General features: G+C 44.4%; 1 protein-coding gene across 4 annotated transcripts in view; it reads right to left on the bottom strand.

Annotated features, from left to right (window-relative positions):
• CRIM1 (cysteine rich transmembrane BMP regulator 1) overlaps nucleotides 1–15423 on the bottom strand; it is a 194070-nt gene extending 178647 nt beyond the window's left edge. For 3 of the 4 annotated variants that reach the window (XM_012788415.3, XM_012788417.3, XM_012788418.2), the window contains exon 1: nucleotides 14537–15008. In XM_012788415.3, the coding sequence (XP_012643869.1) occupies nucleotides 14537–14867 (331 nt within the window). In that variant the 5' untranslated portion in view covers nucleotides 14868–15008. Of the gene's footprint in view, nucleotides 1–14536 lie in introns of all 4 variants that reach the window. The other variant, XM_012788414.3, reaches the window with a different exon arrangement.
• Nucleotides 15424–19452: the final 4029 nt, after the last annotated feature.

The following is a 19452-nucleotide window of genomic DNA, read 5'->3' as shown; positions in this document are numbered from 1 at the left end:
AGTGACATTCGTTTCAGTTTCCACAATGCAAACCAAACAGTCCCGATGGAAAAGTTTTTGTATAATATCTTGGATGACCTTGAGTCTAGATTTAGTCAACAAACGCTCATTGAGTTCTTCCTGTGTGCCAAGCGCTAGAATAACACACAATCCTGGCACCCAAGTAGATCACAATGAGGCAGGGAGACAGAAATGTGAACTCTAACACAGTGTGAAAAGTGCTATAACAAGGGAAGGAGAAAGTGCTATTTACGGGCACTGGGGGGTGGGGGGGTGGGGGGTTGGCATTACTTTTTCCTGGGCAGGCAGGAAGGCTTCACAAAGAAAGAAGTATAAAGAGGTAGGGCTCCAGGGATGAGAACACACTTTACAGGATGTGAAGACAATTTTGGGGAGGGAGTCTGAAAGCCGACACCATGCCTGTTTTGCACTTGCTGGTTTTGCCCCAGACCTTTGGCTGCACTAGTTTTTAGGAGGTATGTGTTGACTGTACCTCCTGACTTTCTGAGTCCTCAATGGGTCTTTGTCCAAGATAAACTGGAAATAAAGTTGGAAAACCTAAAACTTTAGGAGCGAGATAGGTCTTTAATTTAGGAGTCTAATTTTCCCTTACCTGTGGGCTTTTAGTAATAACATGCAGATTACTAAGGCCCTATGGGAAGTTAAATGCTTATTATACTAAGATTAGAAATACAGTTGGAATAATTATGCATATAAAATACATCCCCTCTAAAGAAAAAAAAAATGTTCACTGTTTCTTCTTTACTAGGAGTCATCCTTTATGCCTTCACTCTCTTTTTAGCTCCTTGTAAGCTTCTACTTTTCCATTCTCTCAAGAAATATCACCCAAGTATTTTTCTCACTCAAGAGCATTTGCTTACATATTCACACACAATTTAAAAAACATAATACATGAACTATTTTCAGTGCCAAATGCAGCTGCAATTATGTATTTCTTTTGGACATGTTTTATGTCATTAAAGCATGTAAATACTTTATCTCCCTCAAGTTTTCCAGCCCTCTGTTGGCAGAGAGTCTTTTCTTTTTCCTTTCTCTTTCCAAAGCATCTAATACAATTTCCTGAATAGATAGTCAATAGACATGGTTGCTGAAGGCTCATCTTTTCCCAGGATAGTCTTTGAAAATAATTTCATCTCCTTCCAACACCTTTGGCTTCTTTTATTTTGTTTCTTTTCCTACAGAGGACTTCCATTTCTCACCCTAAATTTCTGCTTTTTCTTCCTGCCATCACATCTAAAATTCCTATATAAGGTCAAAAACTATATGGCAGCCTACTATAAAAACTTTTGTTTCCAACCACCAAGAAATGAAATGAGTCAGTAGTATTTCTGAGCTCTACTTGTCCACTTATAGATATCCCAGTTAACCAGTTTAAAAGTCAAAGCACTTTAATTAGAACTGTTCTTTTTTTCAAATGTAATAAATAGAACAATGTAAAAACCTTTATTTATTAAGAAGTCATTTTCGGTTTGCTGATCCACAGAGTAGACACTATACTTTAACTTGCTTCAAGCTGGGGAGTTGTTTTTAGCACATCCCTAATACAATGCAAAGTATTCTTTGTGTTGTGCCCTCTGAAACTAAAAAAACACACATGCAGGCACACACCCTACATCCAAAGGCACAAAGTTAACTACGGATTAAAAGAAAGAATTATCTTAGCTTCCTGTCTCTCAAAGACACTTTTGTAACTAAACTCACTCAGGGGCCCAGTTGCTGATGCTTCAGAAATGCTTCACTGTTCTGGAACATCTTTTTAGGCCAGCAAGTCTACCAACAACCTTGTAAAGATCCCTGTTTTATGAACTTTTATCACTTTCTGACTGATATTATCATATGCCATTATGTCAAATGAATTTGATGTGCTGGCAAAAGCTCCCCCTCCAAACATGTACACAGAACTCTTCTGCCATCAGTGCGGACTCTGTTACTGGAAGGGGTCCTCTCGGAGGATTTAACGCTTGGCACCACCTTCTGTTACCCGCTACATTACCAACAGCTGGAGAGCTGGGTGTACCCATGCTGGGAAGAATGCGAAGGCAAATGGAAACACTGCTGGAAAGCATCTTTCCAGTGGCTTTCAGGGCACTTGAGACCCAGCCAGCACTGGGTCGTGGCAGGGATTTGCCAGGGGAGGAGGGCCAAACCACAGCACAGAGATGTGGGCAGGGGAGGTATCTAATGTACCTTCTAGCATAGGCTGTCACTGCAGCAAACGCACACCACACTCACTGGCTGCTTCCAAGAGAAAAGTGCTGGGACCCTGGCGTTCAGACTTTCATTACTGCCCCTCTGGCTTAAAAGTTCTTAAGCTAATATGCACTAATCAAGCTAGAAGTAAAGCAAATAATGACCTATGTATATACCAAAGAAGAGTAAAGGAGAACCTATCTTAGGTGAAAGCTCATGTTAGTAAATTAACACTACCCATCTTTCCAGCCACTACTATCAGCTAACCAGAAATCTAGCCAGGAAAGAGAGGTGATAAGATCCAGAACAGGATTTAACTTTTGATATTATCTTTCAAAAAAAAAAAAAAGAAGAGGAGGAAAAAAAGAAAAGAAAGAACAAGCCATAGTACAGTATTAAATGTTTACCCAGTTATTAGTAAACTTTTAACAGTTTTACATATTGGAGAAAAAAAAAAATCTTTTGGGGCAAAATATTATAGAACACTAAAAATTATGTAAGTTTACACAGCTAGGAATTGGTGGCTTAGGTAATTGAAATGAACGTGAGAATCACGGAAATGAGCTACACAATAATTAGCTACTGAGTTTTCTCATGTCACTCCCGAATGGAGTATTCAGCATTGCGCAGATTTATTAATGAATTAATGCCAGACTGGAATTAACCAGCACCTCATTCTGGAAGGCTGTTCTTGGCAAAAATGCCATATCCACAAGGCAGAGCACGTTGACTGTTGGTATCCGCAGGAGGCTGTGCTGGGCATCACATTCTTGAGAATAATGCCTACTACATCAAGTTTCAGAACCACAGTTCACACCACCTAACCTCATTCCACACCTTGCTGCTGGACAACGCGCAAAGGAAGGGTGGTGATGTTTCTAGACAACATTCCAAGTTCCACAGTTGACTTGTACTTGAAACATATTTAGTGAAGATCTGTCATCTCACGTACAGGCAAAGAGCTTCCTGGCTGGTGGCTTGGCTGCACACAGAAGTGAGGGGGCTGGCGTAGCCTGCTGCATGTCCCTCTGCAGAAATTAGCGTTTCATCCTCCCAACACGAGACACCAACGTGCCACGTTCAGCCAGCGATCCCCCCCTTTCACGCACCACTACTGTTATGTTTCTTTAAATTCAGTCGGCTCCTTAAGGAAACTCCCTGGCAAGTGAAAACAGCAGCAAAGGTAAAAGAATGCAGAGAATTTGGCTGCTGCCTGCAGTATTAGGAAGAACAGCAATTACTCAACTCTCTCTAGTGTCAGAGGCAGAAATGAGCATGTGAATTTGGGCAAGTTTTGGCCTGTCTCTGCTCAAGCTTCTCCCTTTGCGGTCTCTGTCACCTACCTACCTCACAGCTGCAATAATTAATGAAGTTCATGAGAAAATGGAGAAAGTGAAGGTTGCACAGAGATGTAAGAGAGGTGCCCATTCTACCCCGAATCCAGACTAGGCCACAGTTTATATGGCTTACTTCCTGCAGGCATTTAAACGATGTCACTCACTTTCCAATAACTGTGTTTTTGCTGTCTCCACTGCCTCCCAATAAACATAACTATGGAAGAACTCTTGATCTTTCCCTCTGAGCTCTTCTGTCTACAGCACCTGGCAAAGAGTCATGTAGACACTACCACTTTTTCCTTTCCTGGCTCTGCAAACACAAGGTAATACTTGACTCCTGTCCAGCACTTTTAGGTAATAAAAACATAGATCTTATGACCATCAGGGCCTTAAGATATCTGATTCAGTTCTCCTGCCTTCAGGTAGGTAACGAACTCCCTTTCCACAAACTAAGGCAAAGTGAAGCCAAGGGAAGTGAGGGGTTTTATTTAAGTCACTGAGCTATTAAAAGATGCCAAGGGTCAGGAAGCTTTCATTCCTTTATCATGCTATTTTCATGTCCAAGAATTGTGTGGCATTTACCTTTCTGAGCAGTCTCAGATCCTTTCTGAAACAAGTAAGGATATAGACAAATATATTCACTTTTGATTAAAACACAGAAATGTAATTGATCTTTCATTTTTATGGCATAGGTAGTAGTAATGAATTTTCTTAAAAATCTACCTGAATTATAAGAATTCAATGGCCCTAAAAAGCACATAGCATGCTCATTCTTTCTTAAGTTGTTTAAAAATCCTTCTACTTTGACTGCCAGAGGAAAAAACTCTAAAATCCACCCCTTTTCCTCACTCAAGACTGTAAATGCCCATACCTTTATAAAAACTGAAGCTCCCAACTATGGGGAAGTGAGAAAAGGTTTGCATTTCAAGATCTGCATTTGATAAGATGATGGAATGTTCTGCCTCTGTAGAATTATAAACACACTCGGAGGGGTCCAAGCCCATCCATCCCTCATGGAAGATTCCTCACACATTATTAGGTCTGAAGTGGTCTGACTACTTTCTTAATGAAGTCGAGTTCAGGTCAAACATCCTGAAGGTAGCTTTGCCTTATTTTGGCAGGTCTTTTGGAGTCTTAAAAAGAGGTATCACGATTCTCCAATACTGAACCGCCTTTTGTTTTATCACAGCTGTGAAACGTTTTGCTGTGGCCTTTGGAAAAGAAGCTAAATAAGTTACCTCTTGTAGACTAGGACTCTGCAGGCTCAGGTTTCATTCTGCTCTGCCAGAAATTCCTTTCTGTTTTGAATCTGAGATGTTTGTTTATGGTTTTTGTTTTGAAATGCTAAATAAGACAGGCAGACAGGCATAGTCTCTACTTACAGCCTATATCTTTTTTTTTTTTTTTTTTACCTTGCCATAGCCAAAGAAAGCTGGTTGCTAAGGACTTAGCTAAAATTTCCAAATAGTAGACTCTTCAAATTCTCTTCTCAGGAACTTGAAATGTAAAATGACAACATTCTAAAATATAATTAACACTTAATTTTCTTAAATATTCATAAAACAAATGTTCTCAGGATATTTCAAATTAGGGTGTTATTTTGGATTTGACTAACATATACTTAAAAGAAACCCTGAAACTATTTTTGAAGTTTTTCTCATCTTGCTTGTAACTTACATTTTTGAATACTGACACTCCTGATAAAAGACAGAGGCACTACAATGATAGGTACTAAAAGAATTTCTGGGAAAAAAAATCCAATATTTACTATGTGATAATAGGATTTGTTTGTCAAAAAGAAAAAAAAAAGTTGTAACCTACTAATTTCCAAGGATTTTATCTTCATCAAGTTCTTCCTCCTTGTTCCACAACAGCCAATTTAAAGCATCTGCTTTGTGAATTTTCAGCCAATATTTACTGGATAAAAATGATACTTATTTCCAGGCAAGGAGGAAAAGGTCACAGTTAAGAATATGCAGTTCTGTTCTCCTAAAATGGGACCATACCTACACTAGGAACTAAAGAGACAAAAACCTTAGATATTTTAATTCTAGGTGTTTTTTTCCAGCCTTCCACTGTAGCACAAAGACTCTCCAGAGACACCATGATGTAAATCCATGGGAAACCTGCAGGTTTAGTTCACCTGAAAGACAGATGGAACCCATGGGATGGAGAAAAGCAATGCAGATGCACTCGGGCCCCTCACACCATCTCCTGCTCATTCGCAAGCCCTCAAGCCCTCCCTGGTCTTTGGACTGGCTGGGCCTGCTGCTGCTTCCTTTGGAAACCCCAGCAAGATAACTCAGCCTCGCCTGGTGACAACCCTGGGGCTGCCAATGTCTCCAGAGATGTCCAGAAATCCACAAAAAAACTTCTAACAATAAAAGGAAATTTAATTCACTTTCATGAAACCACATTACATCAATATTAAAATGTCACTTTTAAAAAAATATTAATGTGAAAAAGCCCTTTGGAAGTAAGGGTTCACACCACAAAATGAAGCAAGTGTTGACATTCTGCTGAAACTCCAAAGGGGCTAGGAATTACAGTCACATTGGATCAAACCAACAAATGTTTTCTAGGTCCAGAGACCCTAGAAAAGGGTCTCAGCCCTTGTTCTCAGTACTTCCCAGTCCTTTTCTCTACTTTGACAAACATCTAAAACCAAAACTCCCCATCTGAGCCCCTCTTTGAGAAGGCTTCATTAAGTGTGAAGAAGCTGTGTGTACACAAAGCAGATTTTTAAACTTATAGAGTTTATAAGTTAGTGTTTAACTTATAAACACTAACAAAGAAGAAAATGAGAAAGGATGGAAAATAGAGTAGGAATTAAAATTAATATTTTTTAAAAATCTATTTGGTACCAGGACCTGTACTAGCAACTATATATACATACACATACATATAATCATATATATATATACACACAAACCCCTATGTAATCATATATAATCTCTAATCCTCACTATAATATTTACTTGATAGGAAGTTAAATATCCCTCTATGTAATCTATTTTTCTAAAAAAGAAGGCAAGCTACTAATATTTCATTTCCACAGATGAGGAAACTGGAGCCCAGGAAAAATAAGCAAGCTGACCTCACAGGTAAAAAATAACATAGCTAAGATTTGAACACAGGTTTGTCTAGTCCCAGGCCTATTTTCTTTTTCCTAAAACATCTTGCACAAGAGTGGGGAAAAGGGAAGGAGGAGACCCACAGGTCTTGCTTGTTGCTGCATCCTCCACTAAATCTTGTCTGGTAGCCAGATCCGAGTCAGGGCCCTTCGTAGCTGCTCCTCACAGGCTCTGCACTTCCCTATCCCAGGGTTACTGTCTTGGATTGTAACCAATTGTCCCAGTTTTCCCTATCTGCCCATCAGAACATGGATTCTGGGAAAGCATGTTGGGCCTGATTTGATCAGGCCTTATATTATTTATCTAGGCTGAAAATTCACTATTATATTAATAATAGCAGATAACATTTATTAGTCCTTATTACATGCCACCCCTTATGCTACATGCTTTACACATAGGTACTGGCTTCTTGCTATTTAAAGTGTGGTCCCAGGACCAGCAACATTGATTGGTATCACCTAAGAGTTTGTTATAAACGCAGAGTCATATCCTCTACCCCCAACCAGCTGAATCACAACCCACATTTTTAATAAGATCCTCAGGTGATTTGTGTGTGCATTAACATCTCAGAAGCACAGTTTTATTTCACTTAATACTCACAGCAAATATAGGAAGTACCTATTACCATTAACGGAGAAGCTGTGGCTTACAATATCACTATTGCATGGCACAGAGACCAGACCCATAGCTGATACTCAATACATATTTGTGGATGGAAGGATGGCAGGGAAACAGGTTGAGCTAGAAAGAGAACAGAGAAATGGATAAACCTCTGACCTCTGGTTTTGCCCAGTTTGTATCAACTGCAGGAGCAGGTGAGACTGCAGCCCTGATGGGGGCTGAGCTGAAGTGGTACAAATTGTTTCCTTAGCTCCATTCAAGCCCAAACACTCCAGGAGCTAGGAGCAAAATCTTCATCCAGAATATAACCTGAAGGCAAATGTACATCCTCTCTTCCCCCAATGAAATATTAGCCCACAGATAAATGGTTACATTTACAATTCCTATGTCTTAACGCCAAAAAATTCAGACATAAAATTTTACCCAAAATATACAAATTTTATAGAAATTAGTCAAGATATAATAAAGAGGCAATGCTGAAGGAAAGGTAGCAAGTAGCTTCAGAGGCCTTAAAGTTTTTAACTCAATGCATTTGTGGTGTTGAGACAGGAAGGGAGGAGACATGAACTCAACAACACTTGTTCCCCCCCTCTATAGGATCCCAAACTCCTTAACTGCTGATGATCAATGACACACATAGATGAGGATTAAGTAGAAATAGAGAAAGAGCCATGTCAGATTGTTTTGCTTACACTGGTTAGTAGGCTTGTTGTTAGTTAAGCATTTTCCACCTGCCAGTCATTCTTTTAAGTGCTTCCCAGGGATTCAATTGAGTCCTTACAGCAACCCTAATATATTAACCCCACTATACAGATGAGAAAACTGAGACACACAGAAGCAGAGAGCAGATCTGACCCTGCAGCCAAGTTCCTAACCATTACACTCTTCTACCAACATACAGGTATGTCATGTGGGGAATTAAATGAGGTCAGAGGAGACAGGAGATCTGTTCACTTTGCAACAAAGGAAAACAGGACCTTTAAAAAATTCTTTTGCACGTGGGCTCCAAATGAACACTTAAGAGTTCTGTGTTTACCTAGAGGGCATTCTATGTATACTCAACCACTCCGCTGTCCATAAGACTTAGGAAAGTCTTGTCTAAGCACAGTTTTTTTTAATGATTTGATCAGGCTAACCGGCCAGGGCAGGCAGAAGAGTGGGTGAAGTTGACAAGTGCTGATAAAGGGACACCTCCCAGTTCACTGCCCACGTTTATCTGCCAGTGAAACAAGCTAGCACAAAGAGAAAATCACTCTCAAAAGGAAACTTGCCATTTTGAACCACAGCTAATAAAGCGTTAAGAATGCAGCCTCATTCTTAGATGTTGGGAAACACTCTGATACACATTACACAGGCTTCAGTAAGAATGGGTAAGATCACCTTTCCCACCAAAAAAAAAAAGATTCTACTCATACATTTAAATCTCGTTCAAACTCGAATTCCTTTTTTCTGCTTTGCTACCAGAGCCTGAAGAGATCACCTTAGATCAGGCGTCCTCAAACTTCAGCCCGCAGGCCACATGCGGGTGTTTTTGCCCATTTGTTTTTTACCTTAAAATAAGATATGTGCAGTGTGCATAGGAATTGGTTCACAGTTTTTTAAAAATTATAGTCTGGTCCTCCAATGGTCTGAGGGACAGTGAACTGGCCCCCTGTTTAAAAAATTTGAGGACCCCTGCCTTAGATGCTTTGATTCCTAGAACTAATTTTATCCACGTAGTTCACTAACCAACTGATCATATACAGACTTGCAAAATCACTTCTACTTGGCTTGAACTTATTAGACTTTTTATGGTCTTGCTGGCTTTTTGAAAAACTTTGATTAAAAGCATGCAGAGTACAGAACATGTTTGAGAGGTCCCCAGCACCCCCTAACCCAGTAGAAGACCTTTTGCACAAAGTAGAAGACCAATAAATGAGTGATTGATTTCTATGCAAAGGAAAGTTAGATCTTTGAAAATGTAGCTTTGGACAATTAGACCTCTGAGAAGGAAGGCTTTCAATGTTTTATTCATGCATGCTTGGCTAGTCTACTGTTTCTTCCTCAAATAATTAAATGAGCTTTACTGGGGTGTCTCCAAAATCCTAATACCAAATGTGCGATAAGGAACACAGTGTTACAGGAATCTGCTTCACCAAACATATTTTGCCACATCCTACCCCATTGTATTTACAGGCTACAACAGCACTGTCATCTCTTGCACCATAGCCTGAGAGATGTTGAGCACACCCACATTTTTCAGGAATTTCACAATTAATGTCTGGAATGTGTTTTGGATTATTCTTCAAAGGATGATATAGTTGCCTTAAGATGAATTCAATATTTTCTCTTCTCTCATTCATCATTCTTTAGTCGGCCCACTTATTATCTTTTTAGGGTCATCTGTTTAATCTATATCCCCCAACTTCATAATGCCTGTCCTCTGCATCCCTAAGCTGTTCACTTGTCCAAACAGGTCATCCCATCTTCAACAAGCCACACAATACATAAAAACTGCAGCAAGTCACTAAATACCTCCTACAAATAGATATAATGCCCATAGTTTAAGGGATTGTTCAGTTTTCTGCATAAATTAACCCAAATGCCTACAACCGTACTGCCAACATATTGCTTGTAGATTTTCCTGGTCACTGTTAAATACTTGTTAATGGCAGCAAATACCTCCAGACTTGCTATTTTTTCCTTTCTGATAGTATGCAATCCATGTGCCCTTTGCCAAGTGTTTTATGTGACAGGACTCAACAACAGTGAGAATTCTATAAGCCTGACAATCAAAGTGAAGGTCACTGAGCCCTGTCATTTGTATATGTGCAGTGAATAGGTCTCTCCATGTTTTGTCAATATTTACTTGTGGAAGGAACTAATTATTTCCTTGTTTACTTGCACTGGTTTAACGTCCCCTTCCCTGTTATTAATATAATTTTATATGTCCTCTGCTTGCTTCTCTCTCGGAGACCCCGGGCTCCCTCTACCTAGACACTTTTGAGAGGGAAAATGAAGCCCATTACTCAAAAACAAAGTATGGAGTTTAATTTTTTCTAACTCCAGGATAGGAGTATTAACTTTGCCCCTCCCCTCCTTTACTTAATTAGTAAAAATTAAACTTCATGACTCTTAACTCCAAGTCCTAGTACAGAGTGATGACAGCAGTTCCCATTGTGCAAAACCAAATGTTCTGGTGCATTATCTGGCCTCCTGTGTAGACTATTCTCTGGGGCCTCCCCTCTCATCACCCCCACATTTTCTTCCAAGTAGCCACCATCTCCACGGACTGTCTTCCAGTGATAAGAACCATAACCTTCTAAATGGCAAGTTTCAGAAAACAAAATTCTGTACTTTCTGTAAATACCCTCCACATTATACTTAATTCTCCTTCTCACTGCCCCATAAAAATGGATGGACGGAAAAGTTAAAATGCTTGGGGGGGAATAAAAGGAGAATTGTGTTCTGAAAGAGGCAGTTTTTTAGATGGCAGTGGCGAAAAACATGGACAATTAAGTTCCATAAGATGAAGCCCTAAGTAACTACTCACTGGGAAGAAAAGTGGGTACTTATCTGCAATAGCAATCACCTGGCTCTAAGTCAACAAAGTCCTCAGCACAAAGCAACTCAGTATGTCCACTTGGTTCCTAATCACTCTCTGTCCTTACAAACTGTCAAACTCAAGCCATCATCTGCCCTTTTATTACCCAGAGAGTGAAGGCTGGCTGTACTCACCCACCTTACCCTCACGCTTAAAGAAGCATAATGTACTATCCCACATAGGAGGAAAAAATGGCCCTCACTCTCCTTAGCTCAAAATATAATTCTCACCGTCCAATGAAAACATTCTTTCTAGAAAATCTCACTTCATTAGTTTTTTAAAACTCTGTCTTTGACTGCCCAAAGAGGTCTCCCATCCAGACTTCTTCCTCAGGGGTTCAAGATTCAAACTTGTTTCTCTGGCTTCTGGGTGATTTCCCTGGAGGCAGGCAGCCTGGCCAAGAAAACCGGCCAGTTAGGATGCTGCGGAGGGCAACAGGAAGACTCGCCAGAGGATGGAAACAGGAAAGGGACTTGTGCCCTTCTGAGGGCCAGAAAACACTTTTTAGACTGAGAGCAAGCAGAGACAACTTTAGGTATAAGACGTTATGCTCAGTTTTTCAAATACACTTGTCCCCTCCCCCCACCCAAGGAATAATTAAATCAGAATTTATTTAAAGCAATCTAAACTATGCTTGAAAGAAATCAAGTGTACATCTCAAACTCATCACATTAATCTTTCAGAACATATTTTTTCTTCAGTGCTCTTTCCATGGGTAGGATTGTATATCCGTGTATTCGGTGTACTTTTACTGAGAGCCTACTACAGGCCTGTGTGCCTTCAAAACCTAAGGCGGTGAGCCACAAATTTAAAGGGGCCCATTTCTGCCCATGATTTATTTAACTCATTTTGTGAACTTCAGTTAAAAACATGATTTTTTTTTCCTTCACAAAGCCAATATAGGAGTAACATAAGTAAAAATTACTACAAGTTGGCAAACAGATATTGTAATTTGTATTTGAATTATGTTATCAAAAGCAGGTAGGTTAGTCATGGATAATAGTTCTATACCATGCAATATGTCTTCTCAGTGTAGGCAATTAAGTTTTCAAACGAGTTTTCATTAACAGATACAACCAGTAGGGGTCATTTTAGTGCAAAAATTGCAGCAAAAGAGACTTTAACATGAATAAAATATATCATTTCCTGTTCATGTCAGTTATGGTAGTCATGCTTCAGCATGTGAATTTCTGAATAAAAATGGAAACTGAGGGAAACTGTGAAACTTCTTGCAAACTAGAAAAACAAAAGAGAAAATCAATACCTTCCAGATAGTTACTGACATGTAAAGGCTCCTCTAATTCTTAATAAGGAAGAAAAGGGGTTACTCATCCTGTTTTCCATAAATCTTGCAGTAAAGTGAAAATACCTTAAGTTTTAGATACATGATTGAAAATACTTGTCTAAACTCAACCATTATATCATGCCAGATAACACTGTCCTTATTTTGGTTTCATGGATTTACATGTAACCTGACTGCTGCTTTTAGAATTCTTAAAAAAAAAAAAAAAAGTGTCTTGAGCTCACAATTTTGGTAGCTGAAAACAGGCCTACGAAATAAAGCCTTTCTAGAGAACACTAATTGAGATATAATCGTGTCAACAAATACTTCCAAGCATTTTCAAGGCTGATACCAAGTGCACAGGGTGTTACCAGAAGAAAGGAAGCTCTGAGGGATCACATCATGTCAGAGGAATGAAAGGCTCACCAAACTGCCAAAATAACTCTATACTGTGACATGGGATGTTGCTGCCAAAACAGTTGATTACTGTAAATGTTCCCCGAGCATTTCCTTCAACACACTGAGGCAGAAGAAAAGGAGGGTTAGAATCTTTAGAACTTCCAAGAGTCGTTCTCAGAGCACAGCAGCTTCTACCGCCTTTAACTTTGTTTTGTGTAGCTTGTTCCTCACAGATTTATTGGAGGCTGGATTAAGTTATATACCCCAAGTGGCAGCAGAGTTCAAAGATGCATCTTTTAGACTAAGTCATTCACAATTCCCGAAATCGAACAGATAAAACTGTGTCAGAATTCAGTCTGGTGGCCATTTTTCCTGAGGTACGAAAAACATGTTATAAAATGGGATTTAAAATACCAGGTGTAAGGCTTTTGTATTTCAAGCAAATGAACTCTTCTAACTGAATGCAAGTCCCTTCCCTCTAGGGTCTAGGAGTTCCCTTCACTCATTGCTGCCCACTAGCTTCCAAACCAGAAAGGCCTGCTCTGTTTTTCAGAACTGTCCAAACTCTAAAACCTACAGGCATAAATATGTGACTCTGTGTGCGTGTATTTAAATCACAGTATTGACGCCTTTTCGTAGGTCCATTTATATCCCTAACGTTGCCACCTCCTTTTTCAGTAACCCAGCAAACAAGCACACGCACACAAGGATGCTTCAGAATAAACCCCTCCCTGGTCTCCCAGGCGCTGGCTGGGGAGTAGTATGGAAGAGACGCTGGGCAGAGGGCGCCTGGCCCCCCTCGCCGCTCCCCCAGACATCAGGCTCTGCGCTCTGCTCTCTCACCAGGATGCCCCGGAACAGCATCATCATCAGCCCAACGTCAGCCCAAGCAGGGATCCCACTTTTAACTGGTGCTCACCGGATCCTGCCCCCATTAGCTGTCTAAAAAGAACTCCCTGCCTCTCTCCAGCCCCCAAACCAGACCCGGAACCCCGAGGCCGAGGCAGGCGGGCAGGGATCAAGGCCGGCGCGCACCAACAGTGGTTCCCCAACGAGAAAGGCTCCACTAATCCAATCTCTCTCTGCCCCCGTCAGTCTCGACACCGCGGTGCACGAATGCGTGGTGGAGAGGCCAGCAGAACAATCCCCGCTGCCAAACAAGCAAAACCAAGGAGCCGGCAGCACGACTGGAAACACGCGGATATCTGATTTTAAAACGCAGCCACTAATAGTCAGCAACAACTTTTCACTCCCAGGTGCAGCCCCCACGCACCGCACCCCACCCCCTTTCCTTTCAGGGGAGAAAGCCTTTGACCGTCTTCAATAGGCAAATAAATGAGTAACCACCGTATGTAACTTCCCCTGGGCTGACATATTCCGGAGCTGAAATTGATTTATATGCGAAGGAGGAGGAAGGGGGTGAAGGAAGAGCGCAAGGAAGAAATAATAAAAGAGTCACACAGGGAGTGTGAGCTGGAGACACATCTCCTCCGCCCACAGAAAAAGGACTTTCGCGGACGGCGTGCAGCTCACGGTGCCACACTGCGCCAGTGCGCGGAGGGCTGCAGGGGCCGGGCTTCCCCGAGGGGCTCGCGCGCAACAGCCTCTGCAGTGCTCCCTGCCCGCGGGGCCCCACCTCGGGGCGCAGGGCCGGGCCACCCAGCCCAAGCTGGAATGGCCACACGTGTGCGCGCCTGCGAGGGGCCAGGGGGATGCGATCCTCCACGCGTCTGCCCCCGCCCACGAAATCCAACCTCGCCCGCAGCCGGCTAAGCGTCGGGGGGAGCAGGGAGCGGGGACGCGGCAAGGAGCGGGGACGCGGGGGCTCTCTCCCGGGGGCGGCGGCCGCCCCTCCTCCCGCGGAGCCCTGGCTCCTCTGGAAAGTCTCGGCCAAACTTTGTTCCGCGCAGCCAGCGCCGAGGGGGCGGCGCGGGCCAGGTGGGAGGGGGCCCGCAGCGGGCGGCCGTACCTTCGCAGACGCCCACTTCGTACTCGGTGATGGAGTCGCCATTGAGCGGGGGGCGGATGACACAGCGCAGCCCCCGGTCGCAGGCTCCGTGGAGCCCGTAGGCGCCGCCGCAGCTCTCGTTCCTCTGGCGGGCGCACATGTAGCAGCAGCCGCAGACGCCCTGCACGATGCTCCCCGGGCAGCTCCTGGGCTCCTCGCACTTGGACTCGTCGCAGGGCAGGCAGACCAGCGCCCGGGTGCCGGAGCGCGCCAGCAGCAGCAGCAGCCCCAGCAGCGAGACCAGGAGGTGCCCGCAGCCGGCCAGCCCCCTGCCCCCCGCCACCAAGTACATCCTCCTGCGCCGCCGCCGCCTCCTCGCAGCCGGGCCGGGAGCGGGGCGGGCGCCCTCCCCCGAGCGGGGCACACGCGCCGCCGCACCCGCAGCCCGCGGTCCTCGCCGCCCCCCTCGGGGCCCCCGGGGCGCGCCTCCCCTCGCGGGGAGAGGCCCCCGCCCCCGCTACGGGCCGCGCCGACCCCGAGCCCACTAGCGTTGGCGCCAGCGGCAGCGGTGGCTTCCCCTCCTCCTCCTCCTCCTCCCGGGAGGGAGGGGGAAAAAGAAAAAAGTTTCCTCTCGGCAGCTCCGGTTCAACCCAAACTTCTGGCGGCGGCGGCGGCGGCCGTGCTCGGCTCCAGCCGGGGCTGGCGGCGCCTCCTCCCTCTCCTCGTCCTGGTCGGCCGGCCCCGCGGCGGCGGCGGCGGCGCAGCCTCCGGGCCGGTCCCCGCCTCCCGAGCCGCCGAGTGGGCGCGGTGGTGCAGCACACGGTCCGCGGCGTCCGCTCTGCGCGCCCCGCTCGCCTCACTCCTGCGCTGCTCCTCCGGGCGCTTGTTTATGGCTCGAGCCTCTGCCGCTCGGGTGCGCCCTCCCCCATACTACCTCATCCCCCAGACCTCGCCCCCCCGCGCCGCGCGCCGCTCATTGGCTGCCCCCCGCCCCTCCCGGCCGGCCGCCCTCCCCCTCCCTCCCACCGGCGGCCCGGCCCTTCCTCCCCTACACGCCTCCGCCCCCTCCCCTCCCCCTCCTCCTCCCCGAGCCGGGCGCACCGAGCCGGCCCTGCGGCCCGCAGCTGCTCCGGCCCCGCACGGCGGGCGCGCTGCGCATCGGCTCGGGGCGCGCCCAGCGAGCTGCGGGAGTCGCGGCGTCCCAGTGGCTGCGGCGGCTGTCCCGGGAGCCGGCGGGACGAGGCAGCTGCACCTTCGGGGGGCAGATTTGAGTTCCGAGAGTGGCGGGGACCCCAGGAGCTCGGGGCCTGGGCGATTGCTGCCGCCTCGACTGGGCAGCCGCCGGATCGGACCCGGGAAGGGGAAGCAAATGCACGGAACCTCCGCAAACTGGATGAGGATCCATCTTTCACTCTAGCTGGGAGTAGACTTTGTAAAAGATATTATGTAATGGAGTCTCGGAACCCTGAGACGTCTCCAGCAAAGCTGCTGGTGAATTAATTAAGTGCTTTAAACGGTCTAGGTAAATATTCTGCCAGGGGTGGGGAGGACTGTTGGGGACGGCCGTAGCTGGAGTTGAATTTTAACTGTCCACATCCTGTGTTTTGTCGCTCCGCTGTCTGTGCCGAGGTGCTAGAATATGGGAGGGGGTGACTGGAAAGTAGCAGAGCTGTGTCTTTCTCCCTGGAGTAAAGCCGAGTACTGGATTACTACAAGTCTTGACATGACACTAGACCCGTAGATCTCATGCATCATTAATGTCATCAGACACTGCCGTTTTCTTTCTCAAGCTCATGGGCAACAGTGGTGGTTTTCCTTTTTTAAATTCTTTTTAATTATTGTGAATGTATTAATAAAGATGTGTGGTAAATATTCTTTGTGATAACCCGGCTAAAAGAGCAACCGAAGTGATGCAAAATGCATCGTGTGCAGACTGTTTCTCTTCTGTGGCTGTCAGAAAAGGTTCTCCAAAAGATGGCTCTGACCGTTGATGGGGTCTGAAGCGGCGATCCGCTCCTCAGTGGCCTACCATTCACAGGATGGGTAGGGAAGTCAGTAACATTAATGAATTGTCAAAAAGTGACTGCGATCCTGGGACAGGTGTGAAGTGGGAATGGCTGGCCCACCCTCTGATCCTAGATGGTCTGGCTGCGGGAGGGAGGGTGGCAGCCAACTGAATCCTGAAAATCGTGACTAATGAGCCGAAAGTTAATAGCTGGCAGTGCACTGAGAAAGGAAACAAAGCTACCTTTGAGATCATCCGTGTGTGTAGCAAATGTATACTTCTGATAAATATTTTGGCTTAACCACTCTAATCCTGAACCAAAAAGCCAAAATTACCTGTGGAATTTTCCCCCATCACTGGCATCAGAATACTAAACATTTCTCCAATCATATGTCTTTGTCCGGAAGAGAGGAAGAGGCTCATTAATTATCACTGATTATCAGAGGGTCATGGGGAAGATGTTCAACAGTGGAAAGGGAGAGCGAGCACCCCATTTTTCAGAGGGGTTTAAAGAGAGTTGTTCACATGACTAGTTTCCATGGATGTTGTAGAAATAATTTCTGCAATTGTGTAGGAGGTCAGATTAGATGCTTTCCAAAGGCCCTTGTACCCCATGGTTCCACAATAAATATTAAGTGGTAAAATTATTTAAAATATGCTAGGTTTTCTATTAGCAAAATTGAAGAAAAAACACACTACCTTGTTAAACATGGTTGTTTCTTATAGCCCAGCAAGGCACCAGTGCTTCACCGTGGGATTTGCCAACAAACTGTCATCATTGCACTGTGTTAAAAGGCCCCTTCCACTCTTGCAGAAGAGGTTATCTGTATTTCTGTTCCAATGCAAGTATCAAGACATTTATTAAAATATAGCAGATAACACTGTAGGAGCCAACAGGAAAAGCCAAGGTCAGGTGATAGAAAAAAGGCAGAAGTAAGAAAGTGACTATAGTTTGAAAAAAGGGGATAAACTGGCTGGGCGCGGTGGCTTGCCCCTGTAATCCTGGCACTTTGAGAGGCTAAAGCGGGAGGATCCATCCCTTGAGTCCAGGAGTTCAAGACCAGCTTGGTCAACAGCAAGACCCTGTCTCTTCGAAAATAAAAAATAAAGAAATTAGCCAGGCGTGGTGGACCGTGCCTGTGGTCCAAGCTACTCAGGAGGCCGAGGCAGGAAGATAAGCTCAACAGTGGGAGGCTGCAGTGAGCTATGATGGAGCAACCACACTCTAGCCCGAGTAACAGAGTGAGACCCTGTCTCAAAATAATAAATAAATAAAAATAAAAAATAAAGAAAAGGGATAATAATCACCATCAAAATTTTGCTTTGTTTTTTGTATTTATTTCTTAAGGTGATATATCAGGGATCAGAGAAAGCTACAGATTGATTGCAGGCAAGGAACAATATGGAGGTCACTATCAATCATTCCTGGGACTTCAGAGGTAGAACCACCTGGAAGGTAGACAGACACAAGGTGAGATAGGTAAACTTCTTACAGGAATTCAAGTCAGGCTTAGAAAGGACTAGAGGGATTCTTAAGACTAAGATGGTTGTATCAGCTCAAAAAAAAAAAAATCAAGTTACACGTGCCCTTTGCCATACAATTAATAGTCATAGAACCAGTAGAGAAAGTAGGATTTCTTGAAGCTAGTAACTAGTGGCAAATGAGAAACCTACAAGGTCCTGGCAGCTTATCTGAAACCAGTGTGTGAAGCAGGAGCTCAATTATGAAATAGCTGTTTCTTCTCTGGGATGCAGGAGAGACTATAAGGTGGCCAGAGGCTGATGACATTGAGGTTCAAACACAAAGAGATTCCCTCATCTTCAGAGAGCAGACTAAGGATACAAAAAGGACACTCATGGGGACAACTGAGTGTCAGGGGTGAAAGTGGACTGAGAGGATTACATGGACCCTAAAAGGCATGTACAAATGTAAGAATTTGAGCTGTACAAGAAATAGAGTTTAATGCTTCCTCTGGGAAGCCTTCTTGAGCTTAGAGCCTATTCCTTTATCTGTTGTACGGCATTTGTAAGTACCTCTGCTTATAACATTTATCATGTTATAATATAAATAGTTCTTTAGCTGTGAACCCAATTAGATTGTCAGCTTGTTGGAAAGGGCAGGACTTTCAGTTTATTGTTCATGCATGCATGAATGAGTTGAAAAAGAGAAAAGAACTGCAGACAAAAAGATATTTGAATATTTTTGTCTGTGGGCCCCCCTTGGTTTTAGTAAATACCTCTAGAATAAGCACTTGAAAGGGGTGGTCGAGGCAGGAGGGAGCCTTCCAAGCTGGGAAAAAACACAAGTCTGAAAGGAAAGGGAATTAAAACCTATTTCTGATGGAGGGCTGGAAAAAGAGACAGCCCGCCCTCTATTGGCCACCGGGGGTGGGAAGGGAGGGGATTGAGAAATTGTTGAAAATGTCTGAAAATCAAAGTGCCCAGTTGGGGGCCTGGCAGAAAGTGGAAATGAAAGGGCAGTAGACAGAATGCTAGTATTAGAGCCCTCTTCCTCGACACAGTGTCTAGTTCAGCCTCCCTACTGCAGTCACACTCTTTGGGATTTGCATGCTGTTTGTGTTTTCTCTTCCAAAATGAAAAGAAATATCAGTTGCCTTTGAGTCTGATACAAATACTCTTGGAATTGAATTGCACATGAAGAAAAGTCCCATTGTTTTATTAAAATGCTGCATATGTATTAGAAAGATCTGTGAAGAAACCAGGATAACAGATCGGGCTCCTTTCACTCTCTTACCATCTATCTGGTTCCCTCAGCTGGGATATAACACACACACACACACACACACACACACACACACACACACTCACAGGTTCAATCGAGGCTTGGCCATTTCAGTGACATAGATTGACCCCTAGTTTGGGAGCTCAGCTAGCTGGTCTTGGGCTCTGAACCTGAACTTGGACTATTTTG

Source organism: Microcebus murinus, chromosome 3 (genome assembly GCF_040939455.1).
Source record: "Microcebus murinus isolate Inina chromosome 3, M.murinus_Inina_mat1.0, whole genome shotgun sequence".
NCBI classification, from domain to species: domain Eukaryota; kingdom Metazoa; phylum Chordata; class Mammalia; order Primates; family Cheirogaleidae; genus Microcebus; species Microcebus murinus.
Note: the sequence above shows the minus strand (reverse complement) of the source record. Positions and strands in the feature narration are given on the sequence as shown.